Source organism: Sceloporus occidentalis, unplaced genomic scaffold (assembly GCF_023333645.1).
Source record: "Sceloporus occidentalis isolate IW3139 unplaced genomic scaffold, rSceOcc1.0.p SCAF_1, whole genome shotgun sequence".
Taxonomy (NCBI): domain Eukaryota; kingdom Metazoa; phylum Chordata; class Lepidosauria; order Squamata; family Phrynosomatidae; genus Sceloporus; species Sceloporus occidentalis.
This window is the reverse complement of record NW_028316981.1, coordinates 189,131,064-189,156,740: the sequence shown is the minus strand read 5'-3', so window position 1 is coordinate 189,156,740 and position 25,677 is coordinate 189,131,064. Positions and strand designations below refer to the sequence as shown.

The window sequence follows — 25,677 nt, the reverse complement described above, 5'->3', positions numbered from 1 at the left end:
GTTAAAACTACAAGAAGCTAAAATTCGCAAAAAGATACAAGAGTTAATGGTGCCAGTTTTTTTGTAATTTTTTTTCTCATTTTATCGCAAACAGAAGCTGCCACAGACTCTTACGAAACACAAGTGAACACATTTATTGTCAAAAAATCAAGAAATCCTAAACTAATTTTTTTTCTAAATCATTAAACAATTAAAACTCGAACTAATGCTAAAATGTTTAATTATCATTAAGTTCGTCTTTTAAATGTTGTTCGTTTTGTTTCCGTTTTTGCGTTTGAGAGCAAAAGAAAAATTAAAAAGTCCCTTGCTCAAGTGCCAACGGTGACTTCGTTGTTTTCAGCGAAACCAAACATAAATAAATAAATAAATAAATGGAAAAGAGCGGATGTGCATTTTTATTCAGGATGTGATTTGTGAACACAGATCCAAAGAGATGCCCCGGGAAAGGCAGTAGCAATTGCGTCCCCCTTCAAAGTTAGTCTGTAAGAGAAACTTCCCTCCTCTTTCCCTTTGAAGCGCAGGGAGGGGAAGTAAGAAAGAAACACGGACAAGGATGTCGGCGTAAGTACAACCCTTACAAACAGATTAATCCCACTTCAAGGCTCCATTCCGAAGAGAGACGGCCACAAACTAAAATAAATTAAATAAATACTTAATTGTTTTTTTTAAAAAAAGCAGCAGCCCTACAGAGCAAACTTCTGACATTTTAAAAGTTCTTCCGGACTCTTTTGGCTTCGATTTGAGGACGTGGGTGATACTATGCAGAAATGGCTAAAACTCCAAAAGGTATTTGGCATTTATGGCTGCCAGATGGGCTAAAAACATAACCAGATTTCCCCCCCCCCTTCCTATTCTCTTCCTCTTCTCCCCCCCCTCCCCCCAAAATCTCTTGCTTTTAAAATAAAATGAGTAAAGAAGCTGGCCCAAGTTATGGAGGGACGGTCCCAAGTGAAATGTTTGGCCTGCATCTCTCTTCTCTCTTTCTCTGTCACACACACATACACACAGCCCTGCAAACTAGGAAAGATTTCTTAAGCAGGGCAAACGCCTAGAAAAAAACCTCTCGTTGGTTAAATGTTGAATTAACCCCATGCCCATCCCCACAAGCTCCTAAATCGTGAAGAATCTACCTCCGCAGGCATTTTAGTCATATTGTTCAGAATGGGGAAACACCAAGGGCAAAATCACTAGGAGAAGACTTGGTGTCCAGACCTGTCAGGAAAGCTTTCCCTGAGCTTCAGTCCAAGGCTGATGTGACTATGGCCAACTGGGAATTTATCAGAGCAGCAAGTCCTTTTCCTGAAAAGGCTGTGGGTTTTATTTTGCTTTCAGCGAAATAGAATATTCCCTCAAACACAGAAGATCCATTTGGTTAAAGATGGTGGTAGATGGGGTGAATTTTGCTTTTTTTCCCCTTTCTCTTACAATAATTGGACAGAAACAGGATCAAGAATGTCCTGGTGGACACAGAATGAACGGCAAGATGGAGTACCTGCAAGGCTGGGTCAGCCTCTGGAAAGACAGAGATACCCCTCTTGCCTTCTCTACTACTCCTATGCATCTTGCTCTCATGGTGTTTGGGTGAGATGAAGTTCAAGCCAGCACTCTCATTGCTGCTGGGTTTTGCACATTTCGGTCGGCCCCATGAAGATATCACTGTTTTGTGGAATGTCGATGTTACTGTACTTTGCTGTATGGTCAACACGGCTACCCCTGAATATGTTGCTGCAGCTTTAACACAGGGGCCAAACAGACAGGCCAAAACAGAGCTGCTTCGGGTCACTTTGGAGGTATGCTGTTTAAATGACACACGCATCTTAAGAGGCCAGAAGCTACACCAAAGCTGCATTCCAGTCCTTAGTACTGGAGCATGGCTTTGGCATGGCTTCTGACCTCTTAGAATGCATGCATCATTTAAACAGCGTACATTCAAACTGACTCGAAGCAGCTTTATTTTGACCTGTCTGTTCAGCCCCACAGTCACTTGTCACAGAGAGGCTGGATCCCTTCTTTAAAAAAAACACCTTTTAAAATGTTTTCGATACTGGTTTACACATACAGATATACATGCTGTGTAAAGACATGCACACACCCTTCCTACCTGCTGCTTTCGTAAACAGCCCTGAGCAGCAAGCAGGTTCCAGCTTTCCTATGGGAGCTGCACACAGAATCATAAGAGTTGGAAGAGACCACAAAGGCTGTCCAGAACAACTCCCTGCCATGCAGGAACCAGTGGTGGTGATGGTGGTTCTAAGGGTGTTCCTCTATGCTGAATGCAAAAAAGGGTCCACAGCACTGAAACAGGCTGCTGTCACCAGACTGAAGTCAAAACCTCTCTGGTGGCCTCTTGTAAGTGCCTTTTTCTCTCACTGTGGCCACTGTTTCCCCATCTCTCCCCCAGTTCTCATGCACATGCTCGCACACACCCACATCAAGGCTGACTGTAATGTGGCCAGATACCACAGGAGGGCACAAGCCATTTGCTTAGAATCTGGGGAGGGAGTGTCATGCCGAAAGGTAGATGTCAGCAGACGAGAAGCGTGTCTTTGGCAAGGATCTAGAAAGGTGGTCCGAGGAGCCCACCTTCCTATGAGATGAGCACAAGGCAATCACAATGGCCTATGCTGAAACCACTGTCCAAAGCATGAGTGTGTGCATCTCAAAAAGACTGGAAGGTTATTGCTGCCAAGAGGAAAAGAAAAGCCCCCTGAGAGAAATCTTAAAGCATGGGAATGGCAAGGCCGCCCTAGGGTCCACGTGCTCCTCAACTGTTTCTCGGCACAGTGGTGAGGCCTGCCCCATTCCTCTCAAGTGCTGCACATCTGAGAGCCTTTGCTGGAGGACAGTGAGTACCCACAGCTCTGGGGAAGTCCACAATGGGAAAGTGCAGTGCTGTTTTCAGAGGAGATTGACACCAAGCAGTATGATCTCTTAGGGGACGATCTGCCACAATGCACCAGAGGCTCTAAACCTAGCACAAAGGTTGAGGGTGAAAACATGGACTCGTTCCCACTTACAAAAAAAGTGGTTTGCAATCCGACTCAATGGATTGATTCAACAGTGGAGCGTGGCCCCCACTACATTTGCCCCAATCGCATTGTTTCCCTGTAAAATAATCCCCTTGTGGTTCACATTCACGAATGAATCAGTTCAAAATGGACCCGCTCCAGCAGGCTGAAGGGCAAGTTTAAATCGATTCCAATCCACCTCTGGTTCACACTCGCGCAGAATCGATTTATCCAAAAAGAGGCAGAAAACATCAGTGTCAAAAAGACATGGGTTAAATGGGTCTAATGCGGGGCCCTCCTCTCCCAACCACTTCAGTGAATCCATTCAAGTGGGAACCAGGGTCATTTGAACCAGTTCAAACTGATTTGTGATCTGGTTTAAAATGTAGTGGAAATCAGGCCCCAGTGTCATTTCAGAATAGGAGTGCCTGTGGTTAATCTGGGGCCAGGGAGGGGAATTTAACCATCCAAATGAGCAGTTTATCAGGAGAAAGAATGAATATTGATTCCCAAGCTAAGATTGGCCATTGACTCCTGAACCTTGTTCAGGCTTTGCAACATCATTCTTCCTCCTTTACCTGCTGCCATGAAATGGCTGTTATGAGGAATGATGCCAGTCTCCCCTCCTCTCTCAATCCCTAACATTTCAGTCAGCCCACATGGCTTTTCTGCAAATAACTGGGGCTGGGGTGATAGAGCTGATACATTTGGTTGCATTAGGCTTCTTGGAAAGAACAAGTGACAAATGTCCATCTTGGGTCCATGCAAAGAGAGAAAGAGCAAATCAGAAAGACTTGTGTGCCTCCCTAGAAACTGCTTACTCTTCTTTCTCACTCCTCCCTGTTAATTCCTTCCTCAAACATGACAAGAAAAGCAATTCTACTTTGCCCCAAAGCAGACTGGCTCAGTGCTACTATGCTCCTGATAAAGACCATCTTAGGGCCCTCACAAAAACATCAGTGTTTTGCCAACCTCCATCTGCAAGATCTCTGGATCACTTTTCCTATTCCTCTACTAGATCATAGTCTCAATCTCTCCTTGGCTTCTAGCTTTTAATTACTGGATCAGAAATGCAAAGCTAAGAGATATTCTTCAATTGATTATGATTCCCATTACACTCTATGGATTTAGGATGATCTTAGACAGCAGAGACATCCCTATAAATAAAGAGTTGTCCCTGAAACTAAGAGAGTCACCACTTGCCCTTGACAAGTCTTCTGTATGCTGTCTAAGTGAGGTGCCAATAAAACACCTGAACAATATGTAACACGCTGTGAGCACTAAGCTAAACGTATTGCACAGGAACCTCCCAAATTGGATCAGGCTGCCTTACTGCTAGGAAACTAAATATAAATCATTCATTCTTGACAAGAGACAGACTTTGCATGGTGCCCTTGGTTCAGCACTTCCAGGACCTCCTCTTCTAAGATTCTTTGCAACATTATGTTTAACAGCCTTAGGGCTCCTCAAGTGTTCGAACAACACTAAGAGAAGGATTCTGGCTCAGTTCTCCTTTCACATCCTCAGTAGAACTTGGAAACGTTCCTATTTTTTAAAAAACAATTCCCAGAATTGTGGGAGTCCTGGGAGCTGTGGTTCAACAGAGTATGCCTTTTGAGCCCTGAGCCTCAGCAACAGCAAAAGAAACTCCTTGCAGTGATACCTCTGTTAATGGCCATCCTTTGCATCACTGGACAGTGCAGAGGGGGAACCCTCTCCAAGAGTCATCCAAGGGTTAGAAGATTCACTCTTGCCTTCTCCGGGCAGCAGCAGGGCTTCACATCTGAAGCGAACCCATCTGCAGAAACTAGTTTTCACATACAAGCAGCATTTACTGGCTAGGTGTTGCCCTCCAGATGCTGTTGGACATCAATTTCCATCATCCCATATCATTGGCTTTGCATGATAGGCCTGATGGGAGCTGCAGCTCAACATCTGAAAGGCCACACATTTTCCAGCTCTGGTTTATTGGTTCAGAATGTTTTTTAAAAATTGTTCAACATTTTCCTAATAATTTCACCTTCTTCACCTTTTGTTAATTTTGTTTGTTTGTTTTAAAAAACACACCCTATGGAAAGGGGTATCAGTGGGAATTAAGGCTAGTATTAAATACAAAGCCTTGAATCATTGTTTAAACCTTCTCCTGGTTTTCTGTGCTTTTTGTTCTTTTGGCAGGAGGGGGAAAGTAGAGTAGTGAGTGGGGGGAAAACACTGTTACAATCAAATAGTTGTACCCCTTGTCTTATTCCCTGCCCCCCAATAAATGACACAAATACTACAGTGAAAGGAAGGAAGGAAGAATTTAAAAGAAAGGAAAGAAGAAGTAATCTTGAAAGCAATTTGGTTCCTTCCCTGATAGAGTAGGAAGAGAATCATCCAAAATCTTTGGGGTCTGAGGCACTAAGTTCTGCTCTTGCACAAGAAGTTCAAGGTCTTTCCAGGCAATTGAGGTTTCCTTTTCCCTAGGATGTTACTAGCAGTAAATGCAGAGTGTCCTTCCCCACCTACTGCTGCTAAGAATGCTTTTGCAGTGTGGACCAATGAATGTTACAGCAGTCCCAAGGAATCATGGACAAAGAGCCATACTTCTCCACCCTGCTCTCAGATCCAATGCTGCTAATGGTCCTGTTTCTTTTTCATTTGCATGCCTGCAAAATGTCTTAAAAGAGTGTCCAGTAGGTATAGTTCCTTTTGTGTAACCATCATGTCACAGGCGGACTCAGTGTTGGTGTTAAAGTTTCCCTCTTAGAAAGCAAGCTCATCACTTCACCTCTCCATTGCAATGTCAACTTAGGTGAAGGCTCAGGATTTAGGAAGGAAACCTTAACTGACAGGAACAGTTATTAACAGGAACCATAACTAACAGGAACATTACCATGTCTAGCCCTTCCCGAAAGCAAAGCCTGCAGCAAGACTAACATCCCCACCACAACTCATTCATTACAAGGGGACTCTGTGTTACACTCTGCATTACTCACTCTTATTGTAGTCCAATCTGTAAAAATGACTGGTTGCTTTTCCATGGTCTGGAAAGGGCCTTGGGAATCAATCATTGGGGTGTGCACAGCAGGAGCATTCTGGCATGCCATCTTTTTCTCCCTTTAAATTTCTTTGTTGTGAGTGTGTGTGAAGTTCAAGAATCCCAGTAAAAATTTCCAACAAGGTCTCTTTTCCTTTTTTATAAAAATAGATTTTCTTAAAATCTTTTAATTTTTTTGTTGGTTTTTTCCCCTTCTATTTCAGCATTTTTCTCCTTTGTTCGGTCATTTGTTTGATCTAACCTTGAAAAAGAAAAAGGAAGACCCCACCCATCAGCCCATCCCTACTCCAACATCTTCCCCTTTGTCAAAAACATATTTCTAGCTTATTGGGTAGTCAATGAAGACAGCTCTGGGGTTGCTTCCCTCCTCTGACTCTCTTTCAGATGGCCCCATGCTTGGTCCTACATATTCTTCATTAAACATTTTTTTAGGAGAAAGAAAAGAAAGAAGAAAGGAAAGGAAAGAAAGAAGGGCTTGATTTTGGAGGGGAAGCAAAGCAACAGTTTTAGTTATGCCACCATCTAACACTCAAATAGTGAATAAGTCCACATGTCTGATCCCAAAGAAGCTGATTCACTCAGTCCACACAAAGACTGGCTAAAAGCCACACTGACTCAAGGCATTTTGGATTCTGCACCAGATCCCCCATCCTTCCTGCTCAATATCACCATGGCCCATGCTCTTATTTTAACCCAAAGTCTTCAAAGACGTAAGCAGTTGATCAGATCTGATTTGAAATTTTACAAAATAGAGCTGGAAAAAGGGGGGGGGGGGACCTGGCTTCTCCCAGGGAATGAGACTTCTCTGGGGACAAGCAGGAAGAACCTGCATTTAGGACATAAGGGACCGGGTAATTTCCCAAATACGACATCATTCCGATTCAAGGCCAGGCAAAGTGGTGGGATTAACAACCAAAATCGCTAACATTTAGACCAAGGGATGAGATGAGCGCATTCTCCCACCACCACATTTGTCCTGTGTTGCATTCAAGGAGAACAAAGGTGGTGAGCCGGATCAGTTATAAATCCTCCCCCTAGGCTAGCTCAGAATAGTAATCATGACATTCTTTGATTTGCTGAGCCACAAGTATTCTGACTGGGGAAAGGGGGAGGACTGTTTCTATCACACCTTACAGATATTGATGTGTATCCTCCAAAGTCAGAAAACCTGCCCACCAAAAGAGCAATAGAGAGGTCAGAATTCACAAGGTGAAAAAAGTTATGGACAACTGGGGAATGCCTCTGACTTGGATAGGTATGAGGAAAGTCTAAAATGGGAGGGAGGGGTCGGGGGCACCAAGCATATAAACAGAGAGGTGTCCTATTCTGAGCAGATGTCTCCCCCTGCCACATTGCCAGAGTAGGGCTTGATTTTCAAAAAGTGGCTGACATGTTGCTGCATCCGTGCTCCCCGCTGGGCTGTCGGGCAGAGGGGAGAAGGAGGGGGAGGCGCCTCCTGCTTCCCAGAGAAGATCACGGTGTCTGGCGGTTTAATATTCTGCAACAATTGAGTCAATGAACATTTCCGTTCTTATGGTGAGTTGGGGAAGAGGGCTGGTGTCTCCAGCACGCTTGTTGCTCCCCCCTCCCCCCCTTTGCTCATCTGCTCACTCATGCCTTGTGTTGCTTACTGGTCTTGAAGGAAACTTGGAGGATTCGGTCACCCAGTCGGTAGCCATTGAGGCTGGCGATGGCCATGGCTGCTTCGTCGTAGTTGGTCATGGTGACAAAGCCAAAGCCCTTGCACTTGTTGGTGGTGAAATCGCGGATCACTTTGACGTTGGTGACTGCCCCGAAAGGCCCGAAGAGCTGCCACAGGACACTCTCGTCTGCCTCTGGGGAGAGGTTGTACACAAAGATGCACCAGCCAGCACTGGAGGCGCCTGTCAGGTTGACTCCCGCCAGGCTGGTCATGCTGTCGATCGTGATGGGAGAGAACCTGGAGATCAAGGAGAGAGGACTACTTTGGGTGTAAGGCTGGCATTCTACCAGCATGAGCTCAGTGTATCATGGACAGGCTAGGAAGAAGCTATCTACTCCCCAGGGAATGCGAATGGAACCAGATATTCACCCCTACAAATCTCAGCTCCAAAGGGCAGGAGAGAAAGAACATGGATCACTGAGGTGGCTTCTAACCATTACTTTACGGCTAGCAGGAGTGTAGGGTACTTGAGACAGAAACTAACGTTCTTATTTTTGTAATTTTTCCCTCTCACCAAAGCAAATCTAGGTCAAGGGAGTGAGTGACATTTTAAAGCACACTCCTTAAAGGATTGTCCTGCCTGGACTGGGCTCTTCCCCCAATTTGGTTCTGCCAGCAAGTGTGCTACAGATCTCCCATCTGATCTTTGGACTTCATGGCTCTAGTAACTAAGTAACCACATCTGTAAAGTGCTAGGGGAAGGTTGATAATGCAGAGCATTGCAACTTTCCTGTGCATGAAAAGGATGGCCGTGCAATCATAGAAATTTGAATCTGATGCAGAATTTGTCATCATGGGAATCTTGATTTCCATAAAATGCCAAGTTAAAAACCTCATATTAACAAAGAAGGTACATTTCTAATTAAAGGTCAAAATCAAATTGACAGAGCTTCCTGGGATACCAGTAGAGGACAAGTCTAGTACCTATATTCCTTTCTTTCCATCTTCCTCCCCCTCAATTATTATTCTTTATTATGCCGCTTATGCCCACCTGCAGGCCAGTTCCTTTCCTCTCTATGTGCTTGTGGGCCCCAACTGTCCTTTTTATAAAATCCAATTTTAAAAAACAACAAAAGTAAAATTCAAATAACCTGAATTGCTAAGCTGGTTCCCTCAAAGTGTATGGCTTAGCAATTTTTGTTCTTGGACTCAAATGCATTGCTTTTATGACTGAACAACTCACGTTTGTCTGCTGATACCACCACACTTTCCAAATACTAATGGAAATGATGAATTTTGTAGATTACTTCTTCAACTTCAAGCCAGATGAAGCACAGTAGTAGCTTCTATACACTGGTCTTCAAATGCACTTGACTTCAGCTACAATCTTATGCATAGTTACTTGGGAGGGAGCCCCACTGACCTTAATGAGAATTACTTCTGAATAAATATGCAGAGGAGTGTACTATTGTATTATTAGGTCCAAAATCCACGAATGAAGAATCTGTGAATCTCTTCGAACTGCCAATAAAGATTATCCCACTCATCTTGATGGGAACAGTTTAGTGATATAAATATTTGATTACTTCATCTTCACATGCAAGGATGAATCATTTCCATAGTTTTCTCCTTGCTATGGGAGAAAACCAATATTTCTGTGCAGTTTTCACCAAGTATTTGTACATATGAAAGTGTTTATTCTGCACAGAAATACACATGGAGTTTTTTTGTGTGCAAAGATGATGGGTGTCATGGAAAAAACAAAAAGCACTTTCCAAAAAATATTAATTTTTGTACAAAAACAGTGTTTTTGAGTTTAAAAAAAACCACACCTGTTTTGCACAAATAACATACATGTTTCTGGAAAATGCAGTTATTACCAAAAAAGGCTCGTGTGTATTTCTTTGTAGAATAGTTTCCCCAAATACTTTGAGAACAAGCAAATACCAAGTGAAAACTGTGTGAGTTGCTTCCCTTTTCCTGACCAGGTTTCCTGAATATTAAATAAATAAAACATTTTTGGAGTGGAGAAACAACCAAAGGTGAATATCCTTTCCAACCACCAAAGCTTAAGTGTGAGTTTAATATGTCACACAAAGCTCAATCTGGGGCCCAGTCATTTTAGTTTGGAAGTACCCAATGCTGGAGCACTGTTGAAGCTAAGCATGTATGACTTGGACTAGTGCTTGGGTGGGAAACCACTGACAGACAAACATAAGATTTATGAAGATTTCTAGGATTAGGAGGTGAGTATGAATTATAATTATACCAATATAGAGACAGCCTTCTAGCTTGCACTAAACTGCCCTCATATCTTTGGGAAAAGAATAATCTGTTTGGTTTCCAGCTTTCTAATGGTTTAGAGCAAACATCTAACTTCTGACCTTCAAGCAACACAATGAAATGAAACCAAGAAGCACTCAATACACTGACAACAAAGAGAAACATAAGACCAAAAATCATAAGGAACAGCCAGTCTTCTGACCAAAACAGCAAGCCTTTCTATCTAGCCAGACCCAAAAACAGAATGAAAAGAAAGGGATGGAAGTCTGCTGTGTGTCTTCCAAGACACACAACCCCAAATACCACAGGCCAAGGGCAGAAGAGGGAGGGACTGTATCATTTTAGCTTTTAATGTTTAAATTCCCATGCTCACTGAGAAAAGTAGGGAAGGTGAGCATGTGTAGGGGGAGATTAAAACTTAAAAGTTAATGTCAAGGGAAATAATGAACCAAGCAACCAAACAGTGTTATTTTTTAAAGCGTCTCAAACTGAATAGGGAAACATATTCTACCCAATTCAAGTCTCCATCTTAGCAATGACTCCCAATGCTCCGTTCTTCTTCTAAAAAGGATAGTGTGGCTGCTCTGAAGTGGGAGCTGGTAAGAAAAGAGAGCAGCGGGCTCTTGCCTCTGAGGGTTGTGTTGACAATCACCTTTTTTAAAATCCAGCCTTGTGCTGTGGGCCAAAGTGGGGAGGGAGAGGGGGGAGTGGCGAGGAGCGTAGGCTTTGGAAGGCTATTTACCTCTTGACGCCGTATGCCATGTTTAGCAAATTGTCGAGCCTGTGGGAGGAAGAGGAAGATGAGGAGAGGCCATTGTTAGTAGACGATCTCGTAACAAAAGGGTCCTGCGAGGTCATCTGGCTTGGTTACTGGTGCAGCAGAAAAGCAGCACACCGATTCTGTGACAAGCACAGACTGCTGTTTGTAACTGTGCAAATGCATTTGCTGGCTCCAGAGGAAGTTAATGTCTTTAAGTTAAAAATGTGTTGAAAAACAGAAGTAATGGGAAAAGAGAGTCACCTATTTTATTTTTTGGATTCTAGGAAATACGGGGAGTGGGCAGGCATTAATTACATAAGGGCAATGGAGGCTTCATTTCAAATATGGGGATGATGATGAAAGTGATAGCAAATAACCCTTTAAAAATAACCCTACGTGCCTAGAATAGCACATGTCAAACATATTTGCAATTACAGCTTGCCATCCCTGCTTTTATGATTGACTTTCTTCGACAAAAGTATGTCTAGGTTTCATCTACAGTGGGGCCCTCCACATCTGCTGGGGTTAGGGGTACAGGACCCCCATGAAAATGCAAAAAATGCCTAAAAAATCCACTATTTCTTCTTAGGTTAAAGAGAACACATCTCTAGGAATCTCTAAGTCTCCCAGAACAACTCTATGGTTAACATCTGCCAGACACTGACCATGGAATTGCCCTGGAGGACCTACAAATGCCTAAAGAAATGTTCTCTCTAGGAATCTCTAGGTCCTCCAATGTGACTTTTGGTAGCTGTTGACCATAGAGTTGTGCTGGAGGACCGAGAGATTCCTAAAGAGAACATATTAATCAAATCTGTGAACAATCAAATCCACCAAAGTCAAATCCACAAATGTGGAGGGCTGACCATATTGTACGCTGGGACCTCGGTATCTGCGGACTTGCCATCCGTGGATCTGAGCATCCGTGGCTGGCAAGCTGTGTTGACCCAAATGGCAGCGTGTGCAAGTGGCCGTGCCACCATTAGGGACAGCACCTGTTGTGGGACACTCCCATGGTAGTGCATGCAGGCGGCCATACCGCCATTAGGGACAACAGTATTTCACCTGAGGTCCCATTGTCCCTAATAATAGTGCAGTCACATGCACATGTTGCCACTGAGGACAACATGGGTTTGAGCATCCACCGATTTTGGTATCCACAGGGGTCCAGAACAGATCTGCCATGGATATCAAGGTCCCACTATATACACTCCATGACTGTCATTATGCCACTCAATCAGGCCTTTCTATTTTCATAACAAGAGGGCAGGTTTTTAAGCAATTATGGGTTGCTGGTGTGGGAGGGGGGAACCTCTAGCATTTCCAGGGTATCCAAGAGAACCAAGCCACATATGTATTTTAATAGGTTCTCTCTGACCTATCTTATTCTATGATATCCTTGTCCTTAAATTTAGATCTCTACTATTCATAAGCTACGCAAAAATTATTTCCAAGAACCCCAGCTCTTCCAAACATTTTGTGCTAAAAGGAAACATTTTGTAAAGAATACCTACAAACTGTTCAATTGTGTAAAAAGCACACATTTAAGTAATTGTGCTCAATTTACAATAGAAGCTGGGCATTTTTCTTCTGACACAGATCTCCAAATCTGGAACGTAGGTGTGCCATACATTTCTGTTGACCTGGAATTTTTGCTGATTTGCATATGCAGCAATGTGCATGAGGTGGTTGAAAACAACATTTTCCAGGCCCAATCTGCCTTGGATAGTTTTAGAATAACAGAATATTTAATAAGACAAAATTGTGTTCACAAGTTGCATGGATACATATGGATTTTCTATAGGTGTCTAATGCTTGCATGTTGTGCACCATGCAGATGCCATGGCTTTGTGCAGGTTGCACCAAGTGGTATGAGCAGAAAGGTCAAACCCAAACTACCATTCAGTTCATTACCATATAAAACCAAATTTTTATCCTGTCTAAGGGCTTAAGTGAACAACAAAAAATGTGAACAACAAAAAAAGTGAATTGTTAAGAAATACCAAACAACCATTGGCATGTAAACAAGCATTCTAATATTGTAGAACGCTCCATCAGGCAGAACAGAAGTGAGGCTCATTCCCAGCAACATTTCTTTTGGATGAAAACATATTTTAGGTATTTCAGACAGAAAGAACTGGATTATGCTCACTAGCCTGGGAGTGGAGAATGGGCCAGTGCTAATTTCATTTTCTCTCAGTTTCTTACTTTTCAAACCTCAAACCTTACTTTTCAAACCTTGGTGCATCTTGAACTTTCAGAATTTTACCAATTGATTAGTTCTAAAAACAGAGTTTTTAAAAACAACGTTTCAATGAAAATTCATACACATTTCCATCAAGACATTATTTTTAACATTTTTGCAAGCAATTACTTCTGAATGATTTATATTCTGTTTGTACTTTTCTTTAATGTGCCCACGCTTGTATGTATCTCTTGACTGGGGAACTCTATTGCAAAATTCAGAGAAATGCAAATTTTGAAGGTGAACTGACTTTTGGGCCATCTTTTGGTTTGAAAGTGTGGCATTAAAGTAAGCTCCAACACTATCAGGAGGCAGGAAGAGAGGGCACAGGAGTCTTCCCTTTGGAAAGGTACTTGCACTAGATTATTTGGTACTGTAAATTGATGAGTAACCGAAAATAAATTACTGAAGACTATTTGGTACTTAGGCCACTCTCTCACTGATAGCCAAGTTGTGATAACTGCATTAGATGGCTGCATTTTCTACCACCATAGATCATGGGCAAATATGACCCAATGGAGTGTTACTATTGATTTGAACAAGGATTGCAGAAGAACTTTGGGGAATTATCATCTAGTAGTTTTTAGATTTCTCTGCTGATAAGCTGCCACCACCAGACACAATAACCTTGAGCACAGATTGACTTCCCAGATCTTTTGGGCCCTGAATACACCAAACATCAAATCAAACAGAATGTTCCGCATTAAAATCTCTGAGAAATGAGAAGGAACTATTGGAATCTGAACCTAAAAGTATCAATTTGTATTAAATGAAAAAGGAATCTACTGGAAAAGGCAAAAGACACTATTAAAAGGTGATCGGTAGCTTCACGCACTTACAAATCAAGCACAATAAAACACATCTAAATCCTGTTCATCTTAATTTGAAAGGAGGCTGGGTTATTAGCCATTCTTTTACATAATAGCTGGAAAGTGGCCAATTAGGATCAGCAATGTGCTGAGTAGTTTAACCCTTCTTCTTTTAGAGCTTGTACAGACCAGCACTTTGTGCCGGCCTGCAGGCGAACTAGGACTGAGCGTTTACACGTTCAAAGCCCTACTATCACTGCCTGGCCGCCATCATGGTGCACACCCATCCAGATGGCATGCGCCATGATGATGTCCCTCATGCGCAGTGCCCAAATGTCACTGTGCACGAAGGGGGAAATAATGCCGTGCTGGGGCGCTTATGGTGTCCCTTATATGGCGCAAATAGGAGCTGCATTTCACGGCTCCTTTTTACATCGGGTTGGGGGCATGGTGTGCAGTTGCCGCGTCCCCAACCCAGCGCTTCCAGGGGCGGCATAAAGCTGCCCCTGTCGGGCTGACTGTACAGCCCCTCAGTCTGACAAAATTAACCCCTGTCCGCTGCAGCTATTTGCCTTGGTGGAGAAGTTGTCACTAGTGCCAATAACAGCTTCCTTCCTGTGCAACATAGTTTTATTGACAGGGGAGATTAGTTTTTGTTGGGACTGAGTAGTGAGGGAGGGGAATAGTGGGAGGAAAACTCCTTTTCTCTTGTGTTCCTAAGCCTAGTTAGGCCTGCTACAGCTGTCATTTTAAAGTTATTTACGAGTGTAAAAAATAGACATGTCAAAAACAACCATGCATTTAATGCAAGGGTGAGTTTTTGTGGTCCTCCAATCGTTATCACATGCTACCTATTACTGTTGCCCTTGACTCCAATCTGGTTCTTCTCAGATAATGCATAGCTCCATAGTCTCTTAGCCTAGTTAAAAGAGGACAAGGGGATGGGTAAAGATAATGGTGAAGAAGTCTGCCTAGCTCAAGAAGTGAAAAAAGATCAGCAAAAGAGGGCAGTACAGCACAAGATATTATCTTGTGCATTTTGTATCTCAAGACTGAACAACAACAAATTGCCTTTAGCAAAAGTGATCTGGTGTTTTAAAGCCCCGAGCAGAACACAAACATTTACAATAACCTTTCCTGTATTCATCTAACTACTTAATGCCAAAGACATCTATGAGTGCAAGAGAAACTACATCCAGTACTGGAAGAGTAGAAAAGTAGGAGGTCAGCAGAGGAGAAGTTCTGAAATACACCTCAAAACACAACCATGATCCTTTGGGCCTGCAAGGCTAAAATCAACTCTGCTACCCAAAATGTAAATTGGGTCTTGTCCAAAAGGGCAGAGCTATTCATAATGCCCCTCGCTACCACAGTTCCCTTCTACAAACCTGATTCACTGTCCTATAAGTCCTGATGTGCTTCTTGTGGCAATCTTTCCTATTCAATTCAAGCACACACAGTCCATATCCAAATTCATAATTGGCAGCACAACTAGTTACCAACTTCCATACATACTACCTTGACCTCCCTATCCTTGCTCATGCAGGGCTCAAATGATAGCTCCCTTCTCTCTCCAGAAGGAAACTTGCAACAAAATGCCACTTGGTTCTGCATTTCCTTACTCTAATTTTGTGAGATCCAGATTAAACTCCACCTCCAGTATGAACTCACAGAAATGCCCCAGGCACTTCTCAGTGTCAGTTTTTCAGCTGTAAAATTGGACTGATTCCCTAGACAGTTGTGAAGGTGAACAACTGCTGAGTCCTGGACAAAGAATGGATCTTGAAAAATATGTGATGAGTAAAATAGGTGCTAACCAATGTTATGTTGAAAAAGGAGCAAAAGGCCTCATCAGACATGATAATATTTTCCGCCTGCACAGAGAATGGAAGCTTGTAAAGCCAGGTTTATTGCCACATATGGAAGTCATATGTGTCTGCTTTGCCACATGTACATCAACTGGAAACTTATGACTGGTAGCTGCAAAATAAGCATCTGCGCTACCTTTATACACAAAGGTATGCTTAAAATCAATAGGTTGTTCTTCTATACCTGCGTATAATCATGTGGGTAAATGACACATGGGAAGCAACCCTGACACATAAAATGAACAATAAAACACAGAGGGCACTGAACATGTGCAGCAGGCTTGGATTTCAGGTGCAACCAGACATTGAAAAGCAAATCAGATAAAGGTGGATGGAAAGAATATTCAAAAAATATTCCCCAGAATGGTAAAAACAAACAGACAAACATGTTTTTGAGTGTTGAGAAACCCTGATAAGAAAAATCCTGTACTGACGAGGATCTTCATGGTTTGGGATTTATTCTGTGCACATTTCACATGTGGTTGCTTTGTGCTGAAAACAGCATTTTCTGCATGGAAAATAATATTTCAACGCAGAAAATGTTGTAATTAGGGATTTATTCTGTTTAAAATTGTACATGAGAAATTTGCATAGAAGACAACATTTTTAGCACAGGAATTATTATTTCTACACTGAAATATTTTCCATGACAAAAATGCAGTTTCCTGCACAAGACAACCATATGTGAATCTTGCACAGGAAAATATGAATTTCAAATAGCCTTTGAAAACTGTGAGGTTTTTGAAGACCATCTTGCAGCATTGCTACTTTTGAGAATGGGCCAAAATAAAGCTGCTTCAGGTCACATTGGAGGTATGCTGTTTAAATGATGCATGCGTCTTAAGAGGCTGGAAGCCACGCCAAAGCCATGCTCCCATCCTAAGGACTGGAACAAAGCTTTGGCACAGCTTCTGGCCTCATAAGATGCATGCATTATTTAAACAGCATACCTCCAAAGTGACCTGAAGCAGCTTTATTTTGGCCTGTCTGTTCAGGCCCTTAGTGAAAAGTTACATCCCTATTAAATAGCCTTTCTGATCTGTTTCAGTTTAGCTGGAGGTTTTCAAAACTGACCAGAATACAAGCTAAAGAGACTCTAGGAAATAGTCCGATCCATCAACGTCTCCTTCTCCATCATATCTACAGGTTGAAAAAGAAAATGGATGGTAGCATTCACAGGTTTACAAAACAAGGCAGGAAAATATCTTCCTGCTCCAGATGAAGTCTCTTCCATAGGTAAAAGGAGTAGGATGCTCAATAGTTTCGTATCTTGCTTCCCAAAGCACACAACACCCCTGACAAGTGTCAAACACTGACATTGCTCTGTTGAGATGGCTAATTCTCTAGCTACTCAGAACTGGCAGAAATCTGGAAATGCACTAGATTCAGCAATAAAACTGAGCTTTCATGTAGGCAGTAATCCCTTATTGAGCACCGAGATGCAGTACACTGACGTGGAGCAATGAGATCAGCTGCTGCTGAAATCTGCAGGAGAAAATACAGCTGCAACAGCCTGGCCTATCACTCTTAATTCTTTTGCTATGGTAATTTTCAGAATAGCATTACTCTACCCTCTAAAACAGAGGCAGGGAGCATGTGGCCCTCCAGATGCTGTCTGTCTGCAGTCATCTGCCTGCTAGTTGCCCCTTGCAAGACCTAATCTTTTTCAAATCAGCACAGCAAAGATATGAAGATGCCATAACTTGGTGCTCACTTGCCCCACACACAGCTTAGCATGATTAACGCATTTATAGCCAATGAATGATACCATTCCCATTTAGCCTGTGGTGTGGACATCAGATCAAAATATGAGGCCCAGCTCAATAATAGAAAGGGGTCAAGGATAAAGAAAGGGAGACCATGAGGCACCAAAGATGCACTGACCTACAATGTCTTTCGGGAGAGGACAGAGCAGAATGCATACAGTTATAAGGCCCGTACCCAATGGGTCCATTTTGCAGGAAGTAATCTCTGAATAAGAATTTGGGTAGTTAGTTTACTGCAAAATCTAACAAAGTAATCCAGTGTCATCAACACTATACTCATTATTTGTTACTTTTGCATTGCTTGTTACTTAGTGGGGAAAGAATCCATCACTAAAAAAGAAAAAAATAGCCTAAAATTTGAAATAAATCACCTCAAAATGCCCCAGGAAAGCATTTTGGCCTCTGAAAAGAAAACATGTGGAGTAAATTGTTATGTTTTTATTTTACGAAAAGTAACAATATTACTAGTTGCTACAGTGGGCCCTTGGTATCCACTGGGGTTTGGTTTCAGGACCCCCTGTGGATACCAAAATCTGTGGATGCTCAAGTCCCACTATATACAATGGAGTAGTAAAATGGTGTCCCTTACATAAAAATGGCCAAATCAAGGTTTGCTTTTTGGATATCCCCCCCCCCCCCCCAAGTATTTTCAATCCATGGATGCAGAATCCATGGATTTGGAGGGCTAACTATGCATTATTGGTAAAATAAATGCCATTATGTCCTTGCTACTCCAAAAATATAACACATTATAGGTAACATCTTTCTGTGTACTGCGTTATTTTCAAAACTGTTCTTAAAGGGCAACCAGTGGGATTATGCCGTAGGGGTACTTGGAGGAGACAAAGCATATGATGAGTTTGTGTAGATTATGGAAAACCTAATGGCCAAAAATAAATGGCTTCAGCCCTGGCAGCCTTGAGCCCTACTTCTCCTTCAAGCAAGGAGATAACAGTTATGGGGCACTGGATGAGGAGAAAGACCTGTCCACCAGCAAAGGAGAGGGGAAGGTGTCTCACCTGAATCGCTGAGTCTGGTGGTGCAACGGTCCAGTGTACCGCCGGGCTGTGGTTTGGTACAGGTGTGTAAGCAATGCTTGCCCTGTCTTCTGGCTAGGGTTGTTGGCAAACTTGACTGTGATGGGTTCACTGGCACCCAATGGTTTCTGCCCATTGAGGCCCTTGATGGCCTCCTCAGCTTCTATCCTCTTGTCAAAACGGATGAAGCCAACTCCTCTAGAAACACCTGTAAATGGAAGCAATAGAATTACATATGGCTACATGGGTGTTGTATCAGTATCAAGGGCCCGATTTAAATGGGCCTTTGCGCCACCCCCATCACGTGCTAGGGGTTGGCTGAGGACGTAGCATCCATACCGGCCTCACCCCTAGCATGTGACAGGGGCATAAAAATTGCGGCACCCTGTACACACGTGCACCGCCATTCTGACACGATGGACATGTAGTGTCCGCACATCCCCGTGCCTTTGTGATGCCATAAGTGCGCCATTGGCGCCTTGCAGTATCACAAAGGCACCACAAGAAGAACCCACTTTTTGCAGGTTCTTTTTGTTCAGTGACGGAGCCGCACGGTTTGTCCGCTGCTGTTCCCTTGTGGAGCAAACCAGGGCGGTGGGAGACCTCCCTTTTTGGGTGGTCTGTATCCTGCCAAAGACTGCATATTTTGAGTTATTCTACTTTCCAGGGATGGGGGCAGGCAAAATGTGCCTAGGAACATCATACACCACCTGTCCCAAGGCTGTTTTGGTATCCCTAATTTCCTTTAAACTCCCAGAAGTATCTTCCTCTGTCCAGAGAAAGGGTAGATTACCACCCCCACCCCCTAGAAGTCCTCTGGAGTGGCAATTCAGCTTTTAAATGGGTCACAGAGCCCCATGCACTAGTTAAAAGCTGCCTGTACTGTTTTTTTCAGAGCCAGAACTGGACTCCCTTATACTTCAAGGTTTATTCGTTTCTCTATTTTGGCATGTTTGACTGTCCATGCAGGCTCCAGATGCTCCTAGGACAGAAATGAGCCACCTGGGTCCACTACAGTGGCCCACTCTATATCTCCAGATATAGAGAAAGTTAATATTTTGGAATTTTATCCTAGCTGGAGATTGCACAGTTGTAAAAAAAAGTTCTGATTTGTTTTAATATCTTACATTCATTTTAATGCCTATTATTTAATAACTATGATATTAATGTCCCTGACAAAGAAAACAGGTCAAAATGCATTTACAAAATGAACTACTATTTTCAAGCATGAGCTTGAGATTTTGTTCTCAGTCTCTTTGTTTTACTAGTTGGGTTATGTAACTCATTTGAGACAATGCTCAATCCCTGAAATCAGTTTAAATGTTAGGATTTACATGCTTCTTTTAAGTATAAATTAGGATTTACATGCTTCTTTTAAGGCCTGGAATATGTAAAATGGTCAGAATGCCTTTGAATATAAATGCCTATGAAAGTAGGGCACTGTATTTCTATCTTGGACAACCCTATGAATTAGGTAGGGTTTTCTTAGGCAAAGAATACTCTGAGATGGTTTTACAAGTTCCTTCCTCTGAAATATGGCCTACATCACCTGGTATTCATTGGCGATCTCCCATCCAAGTACTAACCATGGCTGACCCTGCTTAACTTCCAAAACCAGATGGGGTCTGATGGCTTTCCGGTATTTAAATCCTAACACAATATTTCTACTGATACCCAAAATAAGAACCATCTGGTGAAGCCCTTTTTTTGCCTGCAAGAACAAGAAGATTATCGCACCGAGAGATACTCTCGATACAGATGTGGGATTGAAAATTCAAAACCGGGTGTTATCCCACTCACTGGCAGCCAGGCAAGTGCAACCCATAGGCAGCCTAGATCCCAGCTGCGCTTATCCAGAGGCTTTTCAAAAATGGCAAGCTCTGGTTTTTAAAAAGCCACTGGATAAGTGCGGCTGGGATCCAGTCTGTATACGGGTTGTATTTGTCCAGCCACCGCCACGTGCGATAACACCCAGTTTTCAGTTTTCAATCCCACATCTATATTGGGAATATTTCTTGGTGCAATAACCTCCCAAGACTGATGTATAAAGAGCTAGTACATAGTTACATATGCACATCAGCACATGGCTAAATACATACAACCTAGGATAATACGTAATACAGGAAGAGCATCATAAGCAATAGTACTTAGATGCAACTGGCTAGACTGTTCGTATGCAACCTATCCTGTTAAGTGAAAGCACTTAGGAACATGCAACATCTTCCTCTTCCCTCTACTCTCTGGTTGAAGTCTCTTCGGCACTTCTTTCCCACCAGAGATACTGGTACAGGACTGAAATCCTGCTCTTGCTATTCTTACCTGTGACCTGATCGACAAGGATGCGGGAGGTGATGATGCGCCCATACTGTGAGAACAGCTGTTCCATCTCTTTCTGACTCATGGTCTTTGGCAGGCCACTCACGTAGAGGTTTGCATCACGGATAGAAGCCGAACTAGGCCGTGCGTAGGACACCTAAGTGGGACAGAGTCTTGGTTAAAAGAGCTCTCTAGAAGGGCAAGGACCAGCGTTATGGATTACTTCCCACATCAGCCCCAGGATTCCTCTGCTCTGAAAATCACTTGGTGGCAGAACAGTATTACTTTCTTATCCCTCCCTTACTTACCCACGCATCCATCTGCACTCCCTTCCTCTGTAGCCTTCTATGGTGTCAAAGTTATGGAGCAGGAGCTTTTCTTATTGTAATTATTGTAAACATTGTTATGCATATTAATTGTCCTATTGTAACAACAATAGTAAGAATGTTTCCCAGATTCCCTTCCTAGCATACCTCCACACTTGGTCTCCTTCCATAGTTTGTATTGATCTCTCTATGGGTTATTCTATTTTGAAGGCTCAGAGTAGATAAAACGTAATGAGGTCATAAGAAAAGAGACCCCCTGCCCATTCTATTTAAATCACCCTTCCTTTCTTACACACATCTTGTGGCCAGCATCTCCCCACAACCTCCTCACCTTGATTGTTTTCGTCTGTAGTTTGAGGCCATTCAATGTGTTGATTGCTTTGTCAGCATCGTTGGAGTCAACATAATTGACAAAGCCATAGCCTAAACTCTGCCCTGTTGTGAAAGAAGAAAGAAGATGCAGTAAAGGAGACATCCACTACAGAGAAAAAATGAATTGTATAAGAAAATAATTTTATCCCTAAGAAAAATATGTAGAAAATAATTTGAAAGTACAATGGTCCCTCCGCATTCACTGGCATTAGGGGTGAAGGACCCCTGTGAATGTGGAAAAACTGCAAATAAAAAAATAATACTATTCTTTTTACCTAAATAACATCTCTCTAGGAGTCTCCAGGTCCTCCAGTGCAACATCTATATTTTAAAATAATAAATGACTGTGAGCAAAACCAACATGTAGACTTCTTTTTAAAAAATGATGGAATTCCAAAGTTTGGAAATTTGACTGAAAAATCCAACTTCAAATGCTGAATGCAAAAACTAGCCTCGACACGTGACAATTCCAATATGTGACAAAAAACAAACATTTGTGTGACAAAGGGCCTGAACAGACAGGGCAAAATAAAGCTGCTTCGGGTCACTTTGGAGCGGGGGTAGGCAATCTTTTTGAGCCGGGGGCCAGGTTGCTGTCCCTCAGAGAACTGGGGGGCCGAAGCAAATAAATAAATAAATAAATAAATTTTTTAAAAAATTTTAAATTAATAAATAAACTGGGACAAATGTAGGACAACATTTTCAAATGGTGGACACTTTTTTTAAAAAAGTGGAGGACATGCAAAAAAAATTGCTGATTTTTTAAAAAATGTTAATATAAATGCATGCTTCTGAGGCATCTATAGACAATTGCCCCCCTTGCCCCTGCGCGTGAGAGGCCAAAGGACCCAGCGGCAATCGGCAGCAGGACCAGGCTGGGGCCAGTCCCAAGGCCTCGCTGGGCCGCATCCGGCCCGCGGGCCGCAGGTTGCCTACCCCTACTTTGGAGGTATGCTGTTTAAATGACACATGCATCTTAAGGGTCCAGAAGCTGCACCAAAGCTACGCTCCAATACTTAAGACTGGACCATGGCTTTGATGCGGCTTCTGGACTCTTAGGATGCATGCATCATTTAAACAGCATACCTCCAAAGTGACCCGAAGCAGCTTTATTTTGCCCCATCTGTTTGGGCCCAAAGTTATCAAATATATTCAAATACTGAAATATAATTTTTAAAACTATATTTGGTAAGCTTTTTGGTAGGGCTCCTTTCTCCTGAAGCTCCAGAGTAGAGTGAGTAGCAGTGTAGCTGAAGACAACTCAGAAAACTATGAAGAGCACTGGAAACTGTGATGAGAAGAGCATAAGATTTTTATTTATTTTTTCAAAATCTTATCATGTAGCATTGCCTATTCAAGAGCACTCCTTTCCCTGACTTTTCAGGGCCAAAATCTGAAGCAGGATGTGGAAGAAACTTGTGATGTCATTGGATAACACCTGGTTAACCAAGTAATGTGACAACCCAGAGACTGGGAAAAATAAAAGTATTTTTCAGCGAAATGCATTGAGTACTTGCTGTCCTTACTGTCGGATTTCACATCCCATCGAGTCTTATGTATAGCACACATGATATGTGGGAATTTCTCCAGGCCACACACCACTCTATGACATGTGAAAGGTTCACTACCAACCTGCTGCATGTTTTTTGTCGCAGCCCCTGCATTGTTGCTGCCATAGCTTGTGCAACAGGAAGCCTCACAAGTTAAGAAAATCTTGCTGCTCTCTATCTTGCTCCAAGCAACACAATAGGCCCAAGTGCATGTATTTATAGCCCCCAACTATCCCAGTTTGGCAGGGACCCCCTCAGTCCTAGTGTCCCAACTATTTTCAAGATGTCTCATTTTCTCTCTCCTCCTCCCACTTTCTGCCTTTGTCCCCAACTTACATCAAAACTGAGTTCAAAGTGGAAAAGCAGTCTGCACTCAGTTAATTCACTGGGGGAAGAAAAAAAAGAAAGGGCACAGCATTGTCCTTTCCAGTAAGCTAAGGCAAAAGCAAACTGTGGCAGCCTTTCCTTACTAGTGTGTTCTTCCTCATTAATAACTTTTGTCATCTTGTCTACACTCTGAAGTTGCTTGGCATGTGTGTCCCAGATCTCATCCATGAAATGTTGGAGTGTATGTATATCTATTCTCTCTCTCTCATTCTTTCTCTCATTCCCCCCTCTCCCCCCAGTCTCTTCTCTGCCACTTTTGCATTTTGGTGCATCAATGTTGCACAAGGGCAACACACATACAAACAAGGGGACCTTGTTTCCAGCTGTACATGGGTGGAGGCTTTAAGGCATGCAAGAAAATCAACTTTATCCTCCTCCAGCACTGCTCACCATGGAGGAATATAACAACTCCCTAAAAATTGCAGTTGGGGTCCTGAAATTTATCAGCTCTAATGGGAGCTGTGGAGAGAAGAAAAGAGCGATTGACATAAGTCAGTAGAAAAAGGCTAGATCATTTATTTATGTAGCTGGGGATCTCAAGGTACCTTTAAATTTTACAAATACTAGAAATTAGGGCATTCAGAGGAGGGGCCCTAATCACTCCTGGCTGCTATCTGTCTCTAGCCCAGTGATTCCTAAGCTTTGCTCCTCTAACGTAGTGGTCCCCAAACTGTGCTCTTTAAGGGATTTTTGGACATTAACTCTCAAAATCCCAGACTACTGGCCAACATGAATGAGGCTTCTGGGAGCTGAAGTCCAAAATCTCTGTTTGGGGAGCACTGTTCCAAAGGAAAGTATCTTTTTTATTTTTTTTATTTTTTGCAAATGGATGTTAAATTGCCTAGACTTTGAGAATCTCCCTGTAGCTACATGGCCATAAGGAAGAGGTGCTAGCCTGTAAGAGATATCCCCCTGTACTATCTGAACTGAGAACAAAAACAGCAAAATGCAGGCCTATGACTAACATCTTCCTCCCCCCCCCTTTCCTGTATGGTTTTGAAAGATGCATGTTGTGCATTTTGGTTGACCAATAAAGGTATCACTATTTGGTGGGTTTTTGATGTTATTGGATTTGCTATATATGGCCAACATAGCTACCCCTGGATGTTTTTTGGCCCTCCAAGCGTTTTGGACTACAATTCTCAGAAGTCCGAGCCAGCTTGGCCAACAGTCATGAATTCCGGGAACTGAGGTCCAAAATATATGGAGGACCAAAGTTTGGGAACCACTGCCTATGTCCAAAGCTTCTGAGGTCTACACTGCAAATTCCAGCTGCTAATGTCACTGTTGAATTTGTTGCCAGAAAGTGCATCTGTGACAAAACTTTATATTTAAAGTAATTCATTACAGTTCCAGTTCCAAGCATCCTGAACAGCTATTTACCATGGTTCTATTTTTTTTTTAAAAAAAGCATTGCTTTCCCACTTCTCAGAAGTAATGCAATATTTTCTTTTGGTTATTTTAAAAAATACCTTCGACATCTGAATACAACAAGCTCTTGACCTGTTGCACAAAATACATTCATGCTGTGGTCACCTCAACCCACACAACAGAGCACAAGGCACTAGGCAGCCCTTGAATCATGTGATATGCTTTCTTCACCACTTAGCGAGGCTATAGTCCTATCACTATAAAAGCAACTGTTAAGTTACAACCATAATGTCACGCAGTTTTACCTAAGTTATTGGGGAAAAGAACAATGACAAGTAACATTTCTTTGCATCTAGCTGATTCGATACAATAAACTGGAAAATGATGGTGGCTATTTTAAATGGGCCTGGATGGGAGTATAAATGTTACTTTTGTAATAGAATCATCCTGTTAATTTTACTATATTTTACTTCGCCCTTCTTGGTTCTTAAATTTGCAGTGGGCCCTTGGTATCCACAGGGATTTGGTTCCAGGACCCCCTGTGGATACCAAAATCTGTGGGTGCTCAGGTTCCATTAAACACAATAGTATAGCAAATGGTGGCCCTGATATAAGATGGCAAAATCAAACTTTGCTTTTTGGAACTGATATGTTTTAAAAATATTTTCAAGCCTTGGATGCTTGAATCGGGGGATAAAGAATCCATGGATGTGAAGTGCCATCTTTCTTGCACAAGATATCTGTAGAGTTCACAACAGGGAGTGCAGTGTGAATGGGCCCCAAGTATCAAGCAACACCTGATGATATTCCCTCTTTTGCAAACCTATTCAAGGTCCAGGAGCCCTTCCCAGTTTGTCAACTCTATCTGGGGGTGAAACAAGGCATGACGTTATGAGA

At 42.5% G+C, this 25,677-nt stretch overlaps 1 protein-coding gene across 7 annotated transcripts in view; it reads right to left on the bottom strand.

The window, feature by feature from the left end:
* Positions 1-1,807: 1,807 nt before the first annotated feature.
* ELAVL3 (ELAV like RNA binding protein 3) overlaps positions 1,808-25,677 on the bottom strand; it is a 93,467-nt gene continuing 69,597 nt past the window's right edge. For 4 of the 7 annotated variants that reach the window (XM_089487521.1, XM_089487522.1, XM_089487543.1 and 1 more), the window contains 5 exons: positions 21,432-21,535; positions 20,778-20,931; positions 18,441-18,666; positions 10,716-10,754; positions 1,808-8,008 (listed from right to left, as the gene is read on the bottom strand). In XM_089487521.1, the coding sequence (XP_089343647.1) occupies positions 7,660-8,008; positions 10,716-10,754; positions 18,441-18,666; positions 20,778-20,931; positions 21,432-21,535 (872 nt within the window). In that variant the 3' untranslated portion in view covers positions 1,808-7,659. The remainder of the gene's footprint in view (positions 8,009-10,715; positions 10,755-18,440; positions 18,667-20,777; positions 20,932-21,431; positions 21,536-25,677) is intronic. The other 3 variants (XM_089487528.1, XM_089487551.1, XM_089487535.1) reach the window with 3 other exon arrangements.